Genomic DNA, 22,817 nt, shown 5'->3' with positions numbered 1-22,817 from the left:
TCCCCCTCCTCTAACTCTTCATACATATTTATTCCCGCCGTTCAAACTGTTGACGCGCGCGGCTCTGATGCTTCTTCCCATTATTACACTGCACACATGAGGGTCTTTGGCGACCTCACGTGGACCCACACCCCTATGTCGGTTGCCGACCATGCGACATGCATGCGACTATGTGCGCCCGACCGTGCCCTACGGCACTGTTAAAAATTGTGAGTTTTAAAAACTTTTAAATGACTTATAAAATGAGAAACGTTTAAAATGCGCGCATAGCTCATCCTGCAAGCGCGCGCGATTTTCCCAACAAATGGCAAGGGTTTGTTTCCAGTCCAATCGCAACTTTTTTGCCATTTTTTTTCGCTGTGACCCGACGACCACCGACCGACCGCCAAACGACACGATTTGATGTGTGTCTTCAATTACGGCGCACACACTCTCTCATACACGCGCGTCACAGTAGGCTGACTCTCTCTCTTTCCCCTATCTCTCCCCGCCGAACCCAAACGCGCAATCGAAGCACAATCCGAAGCCAGAAGCACACAGACACGAAGAAGAAGACGAAGAAGGCGAAGAGAAAGAAGCATAAAAGCAGGACTTACGGGTTCCAGCTCGGCGCGCAGCTTGCTTTGGCTCGGATCGTGGGAAAAAATATTTTTCTCATGGTTTCGAAAAATGCGAACAGCTTGCTGCCATTACCGCTCTCGGCCTACTATATGTGTGTGTGTATGTGTAGCCGGAAAGGGGCTTCGTGGAGCGCGAAGCGCGGAGAGGGTTGGTTGGGAGCATTTTGTAGCATGTGCGCTCGCCAGCGTTCTAATTGGAATTAATAACAGCTGCCGGTTTTTTGCGAATGCTCTTTTTTTCGCGATTTTTTGACGTTTGGTGAGTGCGCGGAGGAGATTGGGCGGAAAAACAACATTTTCGCTACCGATCTTTTTTTTTTGTTTCGAGGATCGCCGAGGAGCTTTTTTCAAGAGCAAAGTGAAGAGTTGGGGGGAGAACGCTCAAGGTCAAGGGGGAAATTGTTTCGGATCGTGAGAATGATAAGAGAGGAAGGTTTTTTGTTTTATGAAATGTTTGATTGTATTTTCAAGTGATTTTTTGATTTTGTTTTGTCTTTTTTGCTTATATAATCACAGAAATTGCGCAAACTGCGCAATTTGTAAACAATCTTAAGTCTTATTCGAACAAACATCTAGGTTTCTTAGAGGCTAAAATTTTCTGAGCTAAATGCAGAAATAAAAAGGCTTTTTCAGCGCGCGAAAAAGTACTAACAAAAATGCTTAAGGCCTATTCCCTAAAGAACGTTTAATATCACAAACTCTCTAGCGCGCACATTTGAAGTGCGCGTGCAAAAGTGTCCTACTTGCTATTAAAGCTATACCCATACGATACGATTGATATATTGTGTTGATTTTTTGTTTAAAAAGTTGATTTGTTGTCTTGTTGTCTCTTGAGATCTCTGGATTGAGGAATTTGGTTGCGTTGAGTGATAAGTCTTGCTTCACTGGTACCGGTTTCACGGTGGAGTTTCAGATTTACCACGGCCTCCAGACGGATTCCTGAATCTTGAGCAGGGATTGTTGGGACTCGCTGCCGGTGGACGAGCACTCGCTGGGGTTGGGCGACGGGCTGTTGGGGTTGCCACTGCCGGAACGGAACGACTGCGGGGTCAGAGGCATCTGGTAGGACTGCAGATCGGCAGCGGAAGCAGACGAGGACGAGCTGGAGAAGGGCGAGATCGGCGGGCTCTGGAGGTTCTGTTCGCACTGGACGGACAGCGGGCTAACTTTGTCCAGATCGTTCAGGCGGTGTCCGAGGTGGGTCATGAGCTTGGTTCCGAGCTTGATGTCGACTCCGGAGGTGGAGGCCAGGCAGCGGGACACTTCGTTGGCGGCGTGAGTGAATCCGGCGCGGAAGCGGTCGGCATCGATGACTGGGTTGACGGCGAGTCTCTGCTGGCGGCGGAGCTTGTGCAAGTGGCGCACGGTCAGCTCCAGGATGTCGGCCTTCTCCAACTTGGACACATTTTCACCCTCATTCTGCAGGGCAGACACCATCAGCTCCTTCAGCTCATCCAGGCAACGGTTGATCCGGGCACGACGCTTGCGCTCCAGCATCGGCTTCATCACTTTGCGGTACTGGTATGTCCGCGACACCGGTTCCAGCGAACTGGGCTGTGCAATTTTGCCACCCATCACCGGCTCAGCAATCATATTTCCGTAAACCATTGTGTTGTGTTGTGGTTTGTTTTGGTTCGTCACTTGAACTGTTCGTTTTTGGCTTTCGCACACGTGCTTGTTATCACTTCACTCTTCCTTCACGAGGAACGTCCTTTTTTGTTTTGCTTTCTTAAAATCTCACTCTCACTGATCTTCGTGTTTTTCTCCAATGTGTACTCCTTCAGCGAACTTCACTGAACTGATACGACAATGTTGACGATGTTGATATTCCGAAAAGACGAGTGCGTCTTGTACGAAACGAACGAAACTGAGCGTACGTTGTGAACGGTACGAGAACAAGATGTGTAATGATACCAAAAATCACCCCAACTCCGGCTTTTATACTCCGGCCAGCTCCGAGCGAGTCGTGGGAACCTAAACTCAACTGTATTTCCCACACGAGTTTACCACCTGCAAATGTATATACGAGATCGTAACCATCTGTCGCTTTTATGTTTTCTCTCTCTCATGCGCTCTCTTCGTATTCTCCTCGTCGTCGTCGTCGCTTCGTCGTTCCTGTGTGCGCGTTTCGTTCTACCCTCGTCGTCCCTCTCTCGCCCGGCCTACTACGTGCGGCTGGCTACCACACACTTTCCCCCTTCGCGTCCTCCTCCCTCCTCTTCTCTTCCCGGGTCCTCGTCATGGCCTACTGGGCGATAGCTCGAGCCGGGAACGAGGCCCGTGGTACGTGTGTGTGTCGATGCGCCCAGCACCATCCAAGCAGGCCCCGGTATAACGATATTTTTTGTTTAACTTCTTTATTATATGAAAATATCAGTTTAACTTTTTTCGTTCCTTCGAGCCTCTTCCCTTCTGGTTTAATACGACTAGTTTTTAACACATTGAAGAGCGAGAGAAGCCTCTAGGATCGATAGGGCACCATTAGCAGCGCTGGGCCAGTAGCCTCGGCGCGCGGAGGAGCGGTGGAAGCAGGAAGGAAAGAGAGCATTGTAATCTCGTTCGGAAAACAAATGCCCGCGCGCTTAGCACACGTTATTTTTTCCGAAACTTTCTCACGCTCGGGCTCCGGCTGCGGCTGGCCGACGATCTATTTGGCCAGAGTTGTTGATTTTTATTCACTTCTCTCTCGCTCTGTTGTGTGCGCGCTCTTCCGAGGCCTGCTTGATGGGCTGATTTGACGCGCGCGCGAGCGAACGATCGTGGCAAGCGGCGACGCGGATCACACTTTTGCCACGAGCAGCTTTTTCGGACCCGACTGCGTGGTGCTGGGCGCGCGAGATGGCATTAGGACGGGCATTATGAGCTTCATTGATATATCAATAAATGACGGAGGCTGGGCACGAGACATATTCAAATGAGCCCGTTGGGAGACTTTGTGGGGTTTGTGGGGATGTCACGACTGCTAATTTTTTAAACAGCAAAAAATCTTACGAAGTTGAATAATTTATAAATTGACTAAGTTTGACATCACATTGTTGCTCAATTTGTCCAAACTACAAATTTCAGATTGTTCCAGAAAACCTCGATAAGTTAAAATTCTTGAACTATAACATTTCCAAAGTTGTCACCCCTGCCCCCACTGAACTAAGCCGCCCCGCAACTAATTGAATACACAAAGTCCCACCAAAACGGGTTTCGCGCGCCCTCGTCATCCCGGCCAACTTCCCCACTTTGGAGTTTCTCGCAACTCCGAGAGCAACTCCGAGTGGTCCGCGCAGCAGGCCACGAAAGGAAAGATAATCGTGGCCGCAGTCCCGCCAACGGATTGAGCAAGAGTCAATTTGGCACGAGCTAAGCACACTTCGAGCTACTCGGCCGCGGCGATCATCGGAGGGGGACCGGTTATCTTGGAGGGAGCTTGCTTGGGGACCGGATACTCGATCACGACGACGTCGCCGCACGCGCACCAACTCTAAGCAGGCGTGGACTGTGATTGTGATAAACGGACTCTGGCCTGGCCCGGGACGGAGTGTGGGAAAATTTCTGCGGTTTAGGCCAACTGGGATTGAGCGTTATCATGGCGTTGGAGTGCACACTGAAAAACTTTCTTTAAGTTGATTTGAAAATAAGAATAATTCGTTACATTTAAGTCATATTGCTGGCAATTAGTAGATTTTGCACCCAAAATTTTCGAATTTTTATCAGTGCCAAAATTAACAAGTAGCAACTACTGCCCGGGAGAAGTGCTAATAAAGTGAGTGATAAAGTGACGAGCTGACGGGTGGATGTGGCCGGGTGGTTTTGTTGATAAATAATGTGAACTCGGCGTTTGAATCGGGATTGAAGCGGTAGTGGTTTGCGCAGAAGTGGTATCAGTACAAGTACTAACCATAAATGGGAGAGCTATTTTCTGATTACAGCAGCCTACTTGGACAAATGAATAAGTGTTGCAATCAACGCCCCAGCTTGGGTGATATCCTTTGTTCAAACGTGTGTGGTTATTCAATTCGTTATTTATAAACATTTCAATTTTGATATAATCAGTCACTTTTCTATGTTACCTAACTTAATCAAGATTTTCAGAAGCTCATGCTCCCTGAAAACTCACAATGTTTGTTTGGAAAATATCAATTCCGTCATGCCACATAATTGGAAAAGCCAAAAATTTGAAACACTTTTGTGGCTATTTGTTAAAAGGATGCAAAATGCAACTTTTCTTTCGATCCTTGTATTTTTAGGACCTTTTTTATGTCATTCTCTTGATATTTGACTAGAAAAAGTTGATTATTTCAAACAAAATACAAAACAAAATATTTCATAAAGAGCAGAAAAACGCTGCTTCCAATTTGGCTGTTTCTTTATTGTGAGATGTTGTTGTACCTCCCACAAATACGAAACACCTCATTTGAACTGACAATTCCACAATGAAATTATCAGACTCTTAATAAAACCATAGTTTACCTTAGAATTTGTTGGTATTAGCGTTTGTTGTGATAACGTTGTTGAAAATATGCACTTCTGGAGAAAACCCAAGTTTGTTTACATCCTACAAACAATACAAACAAAATCGAAAAAAACGAATTTCAATTTCAAAAATTTTAGATGCAGTTATATATACAAAATGGACTTCTTAACAGAAGACTGTTAACCTGACTGTTAACCAAACACTTTTTTTAAACACTCTTCAAATTATTATTTCTTAAATTAGTAGAACATCTCATTCATATTTGGAATTCAGCAATTCCAAAAATACTTTTATATCCGTGGAATAAAATTTTATGTTCAACAAAAACGCCTCAATCATCACATTTAAAAGCAGAGAAAAGACTAAAATATCAATCAATCTAACTCTTTCTACAATTTGGTAAAGTTAGAGTTTTGAAATTAACAAATGTAATCACTTGACCCCATTCTACATTTACCTTTTTTTTAGAGTCAGATTTGCCGAATTTTTCAGTTGACGTAGTTATATCAAATTCAGAAACAAAACCCATTGATTTACACAAATATTTCATATTTTCGCATCGAGATTTAATCCGGCAACCTCTGGCTTGTTAGTGTAGTACGCCTTCCGGTAAATCAACACAGGAAAACATCCTCAAGCGACCTGTATCTAAATAATTAGTAAGTTTGTTTAAAGAACCTATATGGAGAGGCGAAATGTTATTTTGGAGGTTCCAATTGAGCTGTCAAATCAGGGTTTCAATCAAGCGACAAGACCTTTCAAGAACAAGGTTGGAATCAATTTAAAATACTGTTGAGCAACTCTCTACGAAATCGGCCGATTTCGACCATTTTTATTTTTTGTATTTTTTTATTTGACTCAAACTTTGTGGGGGTCTTCCCTATGACCAAATAAGCTATTTTGTGTCATTGTTTCACCCATACAAGTCTCCATACAATTTTGGCTGCTGTCCATACAAAAATGGTATGTAAATATTCAAACAGCTGTAACTTTTGAGTGAATTTTCTGATCAATTTGGTGTCTTCGGCAAAGTTGTAGGTATTGTTGAGGACTTTTGAGAAAAAAATAGGTACACGGAAAAAAAATTTGCAGATTTTTTTATCAACTTTATTTTCACTAAAACTCAATTTCCCTAAATATGTATTTTTTGATTTTCGAGATTTTTTTATATGTTTTAGGGGACTAAAATCCGCAACTTTTGAGCTATAGAGAAACATGGTCAAAAAATCTGCCGCCAAGTTATGAATTTTTGAAAAAATAGTGATTTTTGGAAAAAATCGAAATTTCATGCAAAAACAAATTTGAAGTTATTTTTTAATGCAAAATTGAATTTGCAATCGAAAACTACTTTACAATTTTTTTGATAAAGGGCTTCGAATTACTCTGTTGATAAAAAACGAGATTTTGAAAATTGAAAATTTAATTATTATTAGTTTTATTAAAGACACTTTACCATTGCTATGGCATTCGTGTCGTAATGAAAATTTAAAGAAACTGTTGTTTTTAATTATTTTTTTCTGGAATGGAATGTATAATTTGACAGCTCGATTGGAACCACAAAAGTAAGTTTGAAGGTACGTTAAATGTATACCAAATTTCATTTCAAAGCAAACTGGCAATTTATTACTTTGTGCTCATTCAAATGTTTAAAAATAATGATTCAGCTTTTTGCAGATTGTGAGCCATTAAAAAGCCATTAAAATTTTAAGGTTAAAAATTTACAATATTACGAAACAGCGACAAAATATTAAACCTACTTTAAGTTTATGTCAAAAATAAGATTGAAATATCAAATGACTATCAGTTTTATTATTGCCTGAGCTGTTTGAAACCATTTACTGGCCATAAATGCACTGTTGTCTCATGTAGAATTTTCAAATTTTATGGTTATTAGACCAATTTACTTCATGTATCATAAAGTTTTGATTAAAACCTTCAGAATTGTCCTATTATTTTATAGATTCCAAAATTAAATATTGAGATAATGTCGCCAAATCATTCCAAGCTAAAGTTGCATTGCATACAGTTTTGAAAGTGGGACAAGTACGCGTTTAAATAAATTATTAGCTGATTTGCTTATAAATGCCCATTTTACAGATATGTTCTCCTGAAATAAAATGCATGAAAACACTTGTAACATAACAGTAAGAACTGATAGTAACTTTATTAGGCCCCTAGAAATGGTATTTGAGGAAAAAAGATGTTTGATATTGATGATACAGAAGATTTCAAAATCGCACCAAATGCAACTGAGTAAAATTGTCCAATGAAATTGTGCAACAGCTGCAACTATATCTTCGAACCATCAAATTTTTCAAACATACAACTTTTAAAGTGTGCCCAACACGTCCAAATCTTGGCATCTGCCAAGTTCCTTATGGATTGGCCACGGGTCCCCTATGTAAAACCGACCCCTCGTGCCTTAGACTTGTGTCGCAATTCCGGCACGAGATTCCCCTGCAGCGGACTCTATTTCTTTCTAATAGTTAAAAGTGCACCCCAGCCCAGCCACCAAATTTGCAACTAGTTTTTCCCTTCAAAGTAAATGACGCTAAGACTTAAGACATAGGGGTTCGCTTCAAGAAAAATGCGTCACAATCTTCCCAATTCTTCCCGATTAGAGGGATAAAATAATGGAAATTACCCTCATGTGGCACGCTCGAAGCTTACTTTCAGAACAATACAGAAAGGGTCCTAGGCGCGCGAGCGCGCGATCGAAATAAATCGAAAGAAAAGGGCAGGGAGGACCCTCTGGCAAGGAAGAAGGAAGCCAAGGGACAGCAGCAGAAGAAGAAGCAAAAAAACATGTTGACTTCCAGCTGAGCCCCGAGTGCGTCGTCGTCGGGCGATGAAGACCGTGGGAACGCACGTTGCAAAGCAGCAGACACGACACGACGATGTGTGATGTGTGTGCATCAGTAAATTGAAGGGTCCCAGGGAAGCAACAAAAAAAATATATGAAAGAAAGGAGGGTTGCACAAGGAGCAAGAAGTAGGGCAGGGGCGCGGGACCATTAGGGCAGGAAAGGAGGAACATATGACGACAAAACGCACGCGGACACGAGGTTTGAAAATAAGACTGGGTTTTGGCGGTAAATGTTGGTCCTATTGGAATTTTGATATTTTTTTGTTGTTTACCAAGAAGGGTTGTGCAATGGCTTTGCTGCAATTCAGTAACAACATTTCAAAAGGGCGAAACCTACGATCCTGCCGTTTCGGGAAAATCAACATTCAAAATTTTGCAATTTCGATCAATTCCTATTTCCACAAAAAAAGCATGAAAACCATCAATTTTGTCAAAACGTAATAGAAAATAGCAATAATTTCATCATAGAGAGCAATTTGAAATTAATTAAGGTGTTTTTGCTATTAAAAATTGAGAAAAAGAAATTACGCCTTTTTGAAGAGCGTGCCTACATTTTCGCCCCACCGTATTCGCCACCCACTCAACCAAAACAACGGATTAGCCCGTCAGGTTACGCCACAAAGCAGAAGTAAACAACAGATTCGCCCTTTTGTTTTTTGTTCATTTTTCGGGTTTTTAAAGAAAAAAGTGGTGAAACAACTATTTTATCATTGTGAAACATTAAAGTCAGTGATAATACAGTGATATTTGCAACCTCAGTGATAAAAAATTGGTCTAGAAAGCGATCATAAGGAGTCCGATTCAGGCCAAGACTCGTTGAGCCAGTAAGTAGCAAGTTGGTTTGACGATGTGGTCTATATTGAAGTGACGTTCCTTGGGGTGTCCCCGCCGGAAGTGGGGGACATTGCACCTGACGACTAGGCCACCCCGGTGCCTTCTCAATCTTTGCATAGCTTCAATGGTTACGGAGGCGATGATTTTGTACGGCATTCCTCCTAAACCTCCCTACACGAACTTTTTGTCCTGCAATTGCTCGACCCAGAATCCCCGGATGTTCCAAGAACCGTTAAATTATGGACCTTCATATTTAGATTGTGAATCCAGACCAGATCCGATACTACAATAATTGAAATTAAAAAATTATGTATTAAGGATCATTCAAATCTGCGTTTGTTGTGGAATTGTGGTTAGAGACATCAGAAACATACATTTTTATCCATTTTGAGGATTTTCAGGTTAAAATTCATTATATTATAACGAAAATTTAGTGTTTCAAAATATACGTCGGAACTTGCAGAAAACTCTACATTCGCCCCTCGTGATTGGGTGAAAACACAAGGGCGGAAACTCAATTTGGTTTGTTTTGATTGATGTTGTTGATTAGCCCTTTTGTTTTTTGCTTGTAAAAATACGTATTTTCGAAATTTTGAGATGATGGAGGGTGTTTTAGAATCAGTTTTGTTCGCTTTATATGATTCTGACAAAAACTCAGTTTGTTTACATCTGAGGGTTTCGCCCTTTTGAAAAGTTGTTACTGAATTGATAGCAATTTCAGTTATTCTTCAGAACTGTGTAATGTTACTAGCTTTTATATTGATTTCTCTAGAAAAAATGTTACAAAAAAGAAGGCTCGTTTCAAATTTTAAACAGATTTCAAAACACACATTCTATTGGTGCTCATTCAAATTCAAAAATTCATTATGGTTTCTAAAATATTGTTTTCTCTAACATGCTCTGTATTTAGTATAATTTTACGAATTTTTGTACAAAAATGAATCAGCGTATGCCGGTTGTACCCTTCTTGAAGGCACTGACATAATTTTTGATTTAAACCAAATGTGTTTCAAAAGTTGATTCCCAGGTTGACAACCATTGAATAATGATGATTTTCATATCTTACCAAGGAAAAGTAAAATCGTTACCAAAAACTATTCTTAACAACTTGTAGAAGGAATTTGGTGAAAATAGTGTAAACCAAGCAAAATTTATATCGTCTAACAAAAAATCATGGCAAGTCAACACCTTATATTGTAATATATTATATTTATAATTAATGTAAAATTTGTCATAATTGCCATCAATATTTTTTTGCAATTATTCCAAAAGTGAATGATTTTCTAAACAAAATAAAAAAACTCTTCATTGCACAACTGGTCGTACAGATACATAAAAAACGAAACTATTGGCACTACGCCCCCCGGGGCATGGCCTTCCTCTAACGTGGGATTTCTGCTCCAGCGCCTCTGACGAGACAGGAGAAACCGGGACCGACGTTTTACTTCACCATCCGATAGAAGCTCAGTGGATAAGGCGGGAATCGAACCCGCGTCTCATAGCATCATCGGGATCGGCAGCCGGAGCCGCTACCCCTGCGTCACGAGACCCACACAGATACATAATTGTACATTAGAAAAAAAATCAAAAAACTACCATGAGATCTTGGAAACAAATTAAATCCTCTTGCCATTTTGGCATTTATAGACTTTATTAACATTCCAACGCCCAAGGCTCCAAAAAAGTTGGAACGGTAACTTCAACTCAATGGATCTCGGGCATAACTCAACCAATCAAGATGATTCTTCTTTTCAGTGATTTGTTAGGATGTCTAGATGATTCTAGAACTTTGCAGAACTTAATTTGATCAAATCTGTAATTTTTGCGACTAAAAACATCGTTCCAACTTTTTTTTTCGCGTACAAAAAAAAATTCGCCAAAAATTCCGCGGAGGTAGTCGTTTTGAAAAAAGGTGGAACGATGTTTTCGGTCGCAGAAATTACAGATTTGATCAAATTAAGTTCTGCAAAGTTCTAGGATCATCTAGACATTCTTACAAATTACTGGAAACAAGAATCGTCCCGATTGGTTGAGTTATGCCCGAGAACCAGCGAGTTGAAGTTACCGTTCCAACTTTTTTGGGAGGCTTGGGCGTCCGTGTAAGTTGGACATGCGTTGGGCGTTCCAGTGTTAATTAAATCAGAATGTAGAAAAAAAATCGAATTTTCAAGCGAATCTTCTCGGTTTTAGTCAGTTTTTTTTTCAAATAATTCATAAAAGCTTTATTTAAAAAAAAACATAAAAAACACAACATTCTTTTAAAAAGCCCTTTTCAACAAAATTTTGAAAAAGACAAAAAGAGCCGTTCAAAAGAGCCGCTCATTTTAAAAGCGAGTCCACGAGCAAAGTATACCCATCTCGTAACGACCTTACCAATCTGTCTGAAATTTTCAGGGGTTGTTTGTACATATAAAACTAGCATCTGGCCAAAATATGAGCACTCTAGGTAAACGGGAAGTTGGGCAAATCGGGACACAAAGTTTGAAGGTTTAAAAACGTCAAAATTTTTAAAAAATACTGTAACTTAGTCAAAATTCAATTTAATTTCAAAATTCAAAATGCATCTGAAAAGGCTAAAAAAACGCAACAAAGTGCAGGGTGATGCATTCCAATTGGTTAAATCTAAAGGGAGTTATTGGCATTTTAGTGAAAAAAATAGCAACATTTCAATCTCAAATAAAAAAGTGTTCAATCGAGCGCGAGCGAAAATGAGCGGCAACAAAAAAAGGGGATTTGCCCATATAAATTTACAGAACCAAATAGAAATTTAAATTTTTCGGTGACCAAGTGCTCCAATTTGTAAGATATTTTGAGTTTTAAGAGCAAAAAAGCCGTTCAAAAGAGTCGATCATTTGAATGAGCGAGCATAAATGAGCGGCCAAAATATAACATTTTTGGCTATTCCAAAAAACTTCATTTGAATTGATTTTTCCAATGAAACATGTTTACTTACAATAACTTTAAACCAAAAAATCACTATGTTAATCCTCAACATGAAAGAAATAATCATTATACTTGTCAAAATTATTTTTATATGATCCAAATTTCAAACCTTCAGAAAATTAAAAATCCATCGCACTGAAAAGTAACAGTATGAATTTCTCCAAAATTTGCAATACGTATTTTTTTCGATCATTTTTAGAATATGTAATATGTAAAAATAATGACATCTTTCAATTTTTCAACAAACAATTTAATTAGGAAAAATGCAATGCAAATCTAAATTACCGTCCATCTCCTTCCAATGATGATATTTGAAACCATTTGATGGAGGCGCATGGCTGTTTAATCGAATTGTTTTCAAATATTACTTTACCTATTTAGTTTTTAAAAGAGCAACTTCACAAACTATAATTTCAACTGATTGAAAATAGTAGTTTATGCAACAAGTTGCAAAAAGAGGATTTTTTCAGCACGAGTCGTACATTTATCCAACGAGGTTCACCGAGTTGGATAAATACGACGAGTGCTGAAAAAATCAAGTTTTGCAACGAGTTCCATACAACATTTTTTGTAATTTCGAAAACACCCATCGAGTGAAATTTTAAGTTGAATTTTCATGTATTTTGTCAATAAATCGTTTAAATCAAAAAAATGTTGAAAAGTGTTACTTTTCGAAACAAGTGCTGAAAAGTTCAACTTTTCAGCACCCATTTCAGTGCTGAAAAGTAGAACTTTTCAGCATTTATTTTGAAAAGTGTTGTTATTCGATTCTGTTATTTTTGGTACAGAAAAGTAGGCTATTTCGTCGTTCAAGAATGACAGAAAAGTAAGTAGTTTCATGACGGAATTGCAAAAATGTATTTTGTCATTAAAGTATAGACTCGATTATCCGATGTTCTCAGGAAATTTCACTTTATGCAATTGAATCAGAAAATAATTTTCGTCGTACTGCTCTGTGTCGTTGATCATAATTATGACCCAAAATATGCTCTAATGTGATTAGGATATTGAAAATCTGAGATCGTGCACAGAAAAAAAATGATGGTAATATTCACCAGGAAAGGGTGACAGATTTTCCAAATTTTCAACATTCCAAAACTCAACTTTTTTTTCTGTGTGGTTTGGTTATAAATTATTGCGATTTTTTTTTGAAATGTATCAGGCAACCAACAACTCAAATTTTAGTTTAATGTGGTCGCAGAACTTGAATTTGATATTAAAAGTGAGTAAATAAAAAAATATATTGTTATGTCCCTGATTCGATTATTCGAAATTCCTACACAGAAAAAAAAATGATGGTAATATTCATCAGGAAATGGTGACAGATTTTGTGGCAAAATAAATGATAAATTTTACCCCAGAAAATGATGAATTTTCATCAGTTTTTGATGAATATTCATCAGGTTCACATTTTTACATATTTTTTATGTAATATTACACAAATAAAGAGGTAATATTCAACCTACCAAATTTTCAACATTCCAAAATTCAACTTTTTTTTCTGTGTAGGAAACCACGGGATAATCGAGATTGGAATGAATTCAATTTTTTGTTATAATATCAGAAAAACATTAAATTTCTATAATTTTTAAGCTAATAAAAAAGTTGGTTCGGTGCTTCTTAGATAAATGTATGAAAATAAAGAAACAAAATGAATCTATTCCTAGAATTCCTTAACAGAATCAACTGAAGTGACGAAATGCATATTGCGCAAATTCTTCCACAAAAGCCCATTTAAAAACTCGTAAAACTCTTCCTCACCCAACAAGTCAGGTTCACGAGTTCAGCAACCGCCAATTTCGTTTCCCCCAGAAGATTTTCGCACCCTTCCGTTGAACCGGCAACCCAAGACCCGACCGACCGTGATGGCCATTGTTCCGCTTCCCCAGTCAAATGAGTCGTCGTCGTCGGGTCGGCCACATTTCTGTCACACGCTCCGGAGGCACGTTCAACAACACGAGAAGAACCCGAGCCGGGCACGCACATCGCAGTAGGCCTCCTCCTAGACTTCACTCGTTCATTCATTCATTCTTGCCTTGCTCCCTTCGTGTGCTAATCGCGCGCCACACACACGCACTCTCGCCGGTCTGAGTAGGCTGGTGCCGCCGTCTTCCTGTTTCCCACAGTCTGGGAGAGCGGAGGAATGTTGTTGGTGTTGTTGTTGGTATTCTTGGGCGCACTAGTCATCATCATAGTTGAAGCGATTGCTCGGCTTGCTGCGATCACGCTTCCCGAATAAATTTTGAGTGGAAAAACGAAACGAAGCAAAACGAGGAGCAAAAAAAGAAGTGCCCCTTTTTGGTGAGAAACAACCACCGCGCGCGCAGCACGGGTAAAAAGTATGAAACGATTCTCATTAATAATTCTGCTACTCTTCCATTTTCATCACATTGGCTCGGTCCGAACTGTGGTCATTTTTCCGGAGGTCCCTCCGAGCTCCCGAACCGTATTCCGGTGCAAAATAACCCTTCAATTATTGCGCTGCTCTGCGCCGCGTGTGCGTGCGTGTGTCAGTCAGTGTGTGCTGCTACTTCTTGGAGATGACTCCTCACTCGCGCAGACCCCCCGAAGCTCCTTCTTCCAAGATCAGCAGCACGGGTTCGTCCAGATCATGGGAAAAAAGTAAAGCTGCAGCGCACGAGAAAACAACTTTTCTCAATGAACCACCTCGCGCGCGCGCTCCACACCATCACCACCCCCCAGGGAGGGCAGCATCTACCACTACACAACATAACAAAAAACAACAGATCGAGAGCGAGAGAGAAGGAGCAACGAGAAGAGCAAAGAGCGAGCTCGCGCGTGTTTATTATGATTCATATTCATGTTACTGTACATATATTTTCTGCCCGTGTGCTGATGATGTGGTGAGGAGAAGCTCGCGCGACCGACCGGCCAACCAACAACAGTAGCTCGCGCTCATCGCAGTAGGCTGCTCTCGCTCGCTTTGTTGTTGTTGGCCAAGCTTGTTGATGGGAAGTTGTGGAAGAGGCGACTCGGCGGCGTCGGACTCCGGTCGGGGTCTCGCTCTCCATATATCCAAATTGGTGCGGGTGCACTATGGGATGATGGAATTTTTGTGGTTAAAATTAAGAGAATTTCTCTAGAACGATTAGTCAAAATGATTCAAGTTCATAACAATATCATGGATTACAAATTAAAATATTTCGATTCCTGATAGTAAATGTTCTTAATGTCAAAAACTTCTCATCAGAATTTTTGAAAAGCTGAAAAGCAATCATAAAATTTATTGCATTTCCATTAAACTATTCAAATCTATAAGTAATACAATTTTACAAATCATCTCTTATTTATTACAAAATTAAAAGAAAAAATGCTAATTGTAAACCATGAAACCATTTCAACAATAAATTTCTTTCCATTAGAATTAAAAAAGTGAGCAATGCAACTAATTGTAATCTGCAAACATAAATTTGCATTGATCAAAATATGCATATCACTCAGACAAATTCACCATGAGCCTCCATGGAAGAAACTGGAATATGTATAACTGCCCTGCACCTCCATAAGCTGAATATCAATAGACTGCAATTGCAAATAAAAAATGTACTTAAAGGAACTTGTTGAAAATCTGAAAAAATATGAGAAAAGCAACAAATATTGAGCAATTTTTAAAAAGCCGTGCGTCTCCTTCAAAGAATATGAGCCTTAACCACAAATATGGAGGCGCATAACCCATGTAAATTGTGTAAATCTTGTGACATAGACCATTTTGGTAGAAAATGAGTTGAGGATGACGTTTTGCTATACTTGACAAACACTACAAGATGCTTTAATCCGATTTTGGGAACTCGCTTCCGTTTCCCGGATATCGCAATACACACTTGTGACACGTCATACATTTTGTTGGAAAATGTGGAAAAGTTTTCTTGTTTTTCACAAATTTAAATCGATTTTCTCGAATAGTACTAAATGGTCGTTGTCACAAGATAGCACACAACAGACGATCTCTTAAGCTTGGGGGTCCATCTTTAACTTTTTTTTACTATTCTCAAATAATTAAAAGCTTCAATATTGAAATAATTAATTATTATATTCTAATATATTTTAATAAACAAAACTAGAGCTTTTTTAAGGTTCTTTAAACATATGAAATACGATAGTTTATATAGGGCCTTTTCAATAAAAGACTCAAGAAATGTTTTTTTGGATTTTGTCCTCGGGGCCTACTCGTATCGTTTCAGAGAGTAGATGGTAGATTACAGTTAAACCTCGCATAGTGCCCAGGCGTTACGCTTTGTATTTCGTCGATTTCTCATACAAGGCATCATATTTTTGCAATCTTTTTGAAGCAATTTGTTCGTCTTGTTCCAATCTACAATTAGCTTTAAACGGTTTGCAAAAGATGATGTCGTTTTAGAGAAATCGAATAAATAAAAAGCGTAACGCCTGCGCACTATGCGAGGTTTAACTGTACTTTAATGGTAACGTCAGTGGGGTGAAATTGGGTCCTAGGAGATGAGATTGGGTCAAAAAAAGTGGATTGGGTTAGAAAAAGTAACCAATTTCTTAGAATATAACACTTTTTTCAGGGAAAATATTACATGAGCTTGATTTTAGACACGATTTATTAAATAAAAAGTAAATCCATGATTTGCACTATTATACAGTGAATCCAGATCAATAGTGATCCGATTTGGCTCAAATTTGGCCTGGAAGTTTCTTGGCCAAAATAATTAGACCGGTTTTGACTATTTTGTTTGATGATTAGGGGCCTATACGAAATAGGGTTGTCCAAAAAATAGTTATAGAAGATTTTTGAAAAAACACTCTTTCAAAAATCATTTTTCCGGAATGGCTGAGCCAATTTTAGCTCTACACGCCTCAAAAGATAAGTGATTAGTTTAGCTTTCAATGAAAAATACAAGTCATACTTTCAGGATTCTGAGACATGATTTGTAAATATATTATCGAATTTCGGTATTCAAATCAAACTCAAAGTGCCATACTTCTAGATCGACATGAGTTTTTTTTTACATTTCGCTGGAGACGCTTGGTGCTTTATATTAAGTATCTTAGAATCCTGTAATTATTAGTTTAAACTCATTATTCGATTCAATGAATAGAAGTTAGATAAATCTTGAAGCTACTTTTAATCAGGTAAAAAATCGTACGAAAACTTACTGAATGTTTGATTGATTAATGCTTCATCCTTCATTAATGGTTGTCCCGCCCTTGTGGATCAATCGGACCGCGCACTGGACTCACAATCCAGAGGTCGCCGGTTCGAATCCCGCGGAGGGCGCTCTAAAATTCTTTGTGTAAATATGGGTATTCGGCGCCGTCGCTCCGTGCCATACTTTCATACACTTAGGAGCCCAGGGCGGCGAAGTCCTTGTAGAGAAAAAGGAAGACACTAGTGGTTGGTACTAGCAATGGTGGCCGACAGCTGTAAAGTCAACTTCGTTTTTTCATTAATGGTTTTTACAATAGCTTCGAATGCTTGTTGAGTTTTGACATTTTATTGAATTTTTGTCTAGTAACAGCGATTTTCAGATTTCGGCCAATTTTTTGATTAACTTGTTTCTAGACCTGTTCATTCTAGTTAACATTGACCTAGAATACCTAACTTAAGATTCTCAACATTTTCATATTTTTTGTAATCTAGAGTAGCATTTTTTGAAATCATGGAAATTTCTCGGAGAAAATTGTTGCTCTGTAAAAAAATAACATGTAACATTTTTTTTCAATTGAGTGCCGAGAAATGCCAGTGGTTTTTTAAATATTTATATTTTTTGTGAAGAGTACGTTTGTTGTAGTTTTGAGCACGCAATCAAACCGAGCGTCTATTTTTACCTAAAAGTTTTTTTGGCACCAAATTTTCACATCTTCACCATTTCAGACTGCAGATTATTGAAAAACACCTCTTTTGAGTGTTCAATATTGAAAGGTGTCAAGATATCGAAAAATGGACCTCGGATTCGTGATCAGACACCAACATTTCCTCTTGAGACAAAGTTTCACGCAAATCGAAAAGGGGTCGGGACAACCTTCTCTGATTTCGTGTGAGTTGGCAGAAAAACTCACACTGAATAACCTTTTTCATATTTCGGTATCACCCTAGTAACATATTTCTGATTTTAAAGACTCCAACTAGATCCTACAAGCGACGAACCCCATAAATTCAAACCAAACATCATTTTTGACCATCACATCCACCTCCTTCCCGCTGTCCACACGTGCACGGAATCGCGCCGAACACGCTCAACCTTTTCTTCACTGTTTTTTCTGTGTTTTCTTTCTCCTGCTCCTTCTTATGCTCGCTTCTCGCACGATTCCTCCTCTCCCTCCTCCTCCTCCTCCACCACCCCGACACGGTCCACATTAGCAGTCATTTCAATCATATATATTTCCTGTCCGACTCGTGGGAATAAAAGGCAGGTGCAAGCTAAGAGATTTTTCGCTAATGCTTGTTTTATTATTTATTATTATACGATTTTTAAGTGAAACAAGGCAGGCCAGCATCGACCATGGCAGAGCATACTGCGATTGTGGTGGTGCGTGGAGTCGATTTGCGTGAGAGCCGCCACCGCCGCCGTCTTGGATGCTGGAGGAGGCTCCAGGCTTCTTGTGCACACTGCTGTTTGGTTCTCTCGTTGGTGCTTCCCCTCTTGTTCCTTCTCTTCCTTTCGCTCGCTCTCCCGCGGGGGCTTTTAGCATGCGCGAACCGGACGACGCGACCGTGAGATCGTTGCTCGTTTTGTTGCCTCCGGAGCTTCTTCGTGGATTGCTCCAATGTTGCTGATTTTGCGGTGTTTTCTTTTTCGCCGTTTTGCTCGAGTTTTTTTTTTTCGCAAATGCTGCAAATGTTGAGGCTGAAAGAAGGCTGAAAAAAAAACGAAGCAGGCGAACGGACACGATGGCGCGCGATATACAGCGAATGTGTGTGTGTGTGCTTTTTGTGTTTTATTATTGCTATTATGGGTTGCTTGGATGTTTGCCTGGCAGTCAGTGGTTGTTGTGTTTTATTATCGGCCACGGAATCGACGCCGCGCGCCAGCACGTGCTCCGGGGTTATATTTCCATCGTCATGCGCAAACAACGACCGTGGTCCCGGGGTTCGGTTAGACGACAGACAATGACCACCGTTTGACACCGACTGGTGGAATGCGCTCCAGCCATGTGACACTCGTGTATGTGTTTTATTAGAATATGGTTATTTTAGTACCAAGCGGATTAAGACCACCGTTGGTTGACTGCCCGGTAAGGTTAGCTTCACGTGGTGGAGTCATCACCGGACGAGGGGGGAAGGCAATAAAAGAGACATTGTATACGAATAAGTTGTTTTCTCCCCACATTTTATGGCCACGCGCGCGCGGCCAACTCAACGGCTCAATTGACTCATACGAACAGTCCGCACCGGAATGAGATATTTGAATAAATGTCTTTATTTATGAGCCGGGGTGAGAGGGTTCGAACTCCGAAGAGAAGTATAATTGATTCCTGAGAAGTGTGTTTACTGCACGCGTTGTTAGGTAAACTGTGACTAGTCGGGATTGGATTGATGAGAATAATTCTTGGTGTTTATACCGCTTATAAAACCACATTTGAATAAAAGACTTCCTTGCGTATTATTCAGATCAACTTAAACGTTCAATACACTGCGTCTTATATAAACAAAACAAATCGGACCAATAACACCAAACGATCTTGAAGTACCACATGACTCCATCGAACTACTGTTTCTCTTTTGTATTTCGTGGAGGCGCATGATACTTTATCATCCGTTATTATCAACCTAAGTAATATTTAAAGGTTTTCTGGAGATTCTGAAGACCTCCATACAGCTTAAATAAGCTTTGATGGCCTTGAAACCTGAAATGTTGCTAAAAAACTGTTCTCTGTCTTAAATATAAGTTTAAAAGTAAGCCAAATTAACGGTGATTTTTATGTGATCGATTCTAAAAAAACACCAACGGAAATTTCGATACGCAATGAAGCAAAGCATAATATTTGAATGTTGAGGAAGGATCAAGGGTCATTCATTAATCATTACTATAAAATGCTCCGTTTTTAATTCAATTTAACACTTATCTGATTTTTGGTTAAATATAAATTCACGAATTGTTTACGTTCCAAAAAATCGGTAGCCTAAATATCATAAGAAACTTTTAAATTTAGTTAAAACTTAAATAGAATTTAATTATATGAATGTGTAAATATATCAAACATTTTAAACAAATATTAATGAAATCGTGAATAAAAACCACATCTACACTTTTGATAAGGTTATGGGATTTCCTATGTTTCAATGACCTTTTCAAAAAAAACTCTACTATACACTATTTATACTTTAATTACCTTTAAAATTCTGTAAGTTTTTATTTTACCTTTCAAAAGTTTTTAATAAAAATTAAGAAACAAAAATATAAATTGTAACAATACCCAAAAAAGTAGTTTATGCAACAAGTTGCAAAAAAGAAGTTTTTTTCAGCACGAGTCGTACATTTAACTAGGTTCATCGAGTTGGATAAATACAATGAGTGCTGAAAAAAAATCAAGTCAAAGAACATTTTTTGCAATTCCAGAAAACATCTTTTGAGTGGAATTATAAGTGAAATGTTCATGTATCTTGTCAATTAACCGTTAAAATCAAAAAAAAAATTTAATAGTATTACTTTTCGAAACAAGTTCAACTTTTCAGCATCCATTCCAGTGCAGAAAAGTAGAACTTTTCAGCATTTAGTTTGAAAAGTGTTACTATTACTATTTGTTTTTGTAATTTTTGGAACAGAAAAGTAGGCTTTTTCATCGTTCATGAATGACAGGAAAAGTAAGTAGGGTCACGACAGCATTACGGAATTAAACATATAAATTAAACATGTAGATGAAACATAACTATCATAAAGCTAAAATTTATAGAAATTTAAATTCTGATTGGTGTAGGATAACTCTACCCTTTGCATTTTGTGAACTATTGATATTTTCGAAAATATTTTCTTTTTAATTAACTTAGGCTGTTGCAAATATTTTTCAAATTTAATATCGTAGTCCTGTGATTAATCAATTTTCAAAATACAAAAAAAATATTGTCAAAACGCTAGGAAAGCGTTTCAAAACGAAATCCGTTAATTATTCTGTTATTTTTATTTTTATGACCCTGACATTTTTTTTTTACTCGAGACTCCAGTGCTTCGTTTGTTAATAATTATTAATAATTAATAATTAACTATGCGTAAATCCCGATCATTGAAATGAAATGGGACTTGAAAGTGTATTTTATCTATTTATCCGGAAATGACACATTTTAGCAAATTCGTGAAGAGGCATTTTTGAAAAGTGGTCTAACATTCGAGAAATCTGGATTCCCGCTTAAAGGTGCATATTACCATGCATCTTGATCATATCAAAAGCATACAATTTCAATCCATAATAGTGAGAAGTGCAAACATTCCAACAAGAACTAATGCCGATCTTATATGATTTTAAAACTTGACAGTAAACTCTCATAACATGCATATTTTGCCAAAAAATTATTGATTTTTATAATAAGAGATGATTTTTCGAATCATAAAGAGAAATTTTATCTGATGTTTAAAAAAACTAATTTGCTCCACCTGAACGAAAACATCCGACATACAGCGAATTGACTGTAGGGAAACGAAGAAAGAAAAATCCTCCTTCCAATTGTCCTACTCTACAGTAATCAGTAAATTGCGATTAGTCCCAATTTAGCACCACTTTGCCGTCAGTCAGACAGTCAGTACGTACCCGCCAAGAAGCGTCCGCAGCCCCATTCAAAACGGTAATTCAAGAACCAATTACGGTAGGCGTTGAGCACTATAAACCATCATCATGCATCACCACCATCCAAGTAGGCACCTTCCACCACTTTCGTTCGGCCGTGTGAAAACCTCACCAGCAGAAAGCAAAAACAAACAATCCAAGCAGGCTCGGCATCATTATTAGGTGGGTGCCCCCCACCACCAATCCAGACCCCACGCGTGTGCCGTCGTCATCATCATCATCATCTTCATCACCCGCGGGAATCGCAGGCAATCGAGCGTACTACACCGTGTAGTATCTTCCAGTAGTCAATGGGGGTATAATATGAACCATTAATACCGTTCCGGCGCACTTGCCCACCGCCACCAGCAGAACTGAGGAAGAACTTCCAAGAAGAAGCACAAGCACCGATTTCGCCATCATCATCCACTTGTCTAGGTTATGTTTTATGCTGGCCGGAGATCGACGACGACGTAACAAATAGGCAATCTAGGCAGGCCTTGGGGTGTAACGGAATGCGTTGGTCGTTGAGTCGAGACGACGAGGGTTGTTGTTCTGGAATATGATCGTGGGAAAGTGTGGTTCGTTTTTCGTTCTTCGAGGGAGTGCAGGAACAAAATAGACCATCCTGCAAGCAGAAGCAGGTACTTTTTTTTCTTTCTTTCAAATCCAAGTGTGCGCCGCTGTTATGCAAGGTTGCTGCTGTTGAGGGGGAACAAATCTCCGAGGAGGCCTCAGTAATCTGGGCTGCTACGATGATGATTGCTTTGTTATGGCACTTTGCTGCGTGGAACCGAAAACAAAATTAGGCCTGGAGGGGTCTGACTGGCTGGGTGATGGAATTTGTCACCTCGTTGGATGATAAATGTTTATGGTTATTTGAGCTCGATTAGTTTTGGAAAATCATTAGAAAATGTTCATGGATTCATAAAATTAAAATTCTGTCATTTTGTCAGGGCATATGAATGCACAGTCGAGGCTATTCATCCTCATGAACCAAATTTACGTTTGATCAATAAATGAGTCTCTGTTTGCATTTACAATAAAAAAAAACGTTACAATAAATCTTTTTTTTTATTTTTTGTTCGCCCTTCCTAATACTTTTTCCAAATGAAATTCCATTAAAGTGCATTTGTAAAGCGTTGTGAAACGTACTACTCATATTTTCATTTAACTAAGTCTTCAAAAGTACAGCCATTCCACATATTCAGAACACTCACAAACTCGTAACACTTTTGTGGTGATTTGTTAACAAGATAATAACAATTTTTTTTTTAAATCATAGTTGACTATAGAATGTGTTGATTTTATCGTTTATCGCTATTATTTTGTTGAAAATATGCACC

The 22,817-nt window shown here is 38.9% G+C and overlaps 1 protein-coding gene across 1 annotated transcript; it reads right to left on the bottom strand.

The window, feature by feature from the left end:
- Window positions 1-1,049: 1,049 nt before the first annotated feature.
- Window positions 1,050-2,553, bottom strand: LOC120423804 (enhancer of split mbeta protein-like). Its single transcript, XM_039587721.2, has one exon. The coding sequence runs from the start codon at window positions 2,226-2,228 to the stop codon at window positions 1,536-1,538; it is 693 nt and encodes a 230-aa protein (XP_039443655.1). The 5' UTR covers window positions 2,229-2,553; the 3' UTR covers window positions 1,050-1,535.
- Window positions 2,554-22,817: the final 20,264 nt, after the last annotated feature.

The sequence above is a fragment of the Culex pipiens genome, chromosome 2 (genome assembly GCF_016801865.2).
Source record: "Culex pipiens pallens isolate TS chromosome 2, TS_CPP_V2, whole genome shotgun sequence".
Lineage (NCBI taxonomy): Eukaryota > Metazoa > Arthropoda > Insecta > Diptera > Culicidae > Culex > Culex pipiens.
Note: the sequence above shows the minus strand (reverse complement) of the source record. Positions and strands in the feature narration are given on the sequence as shown.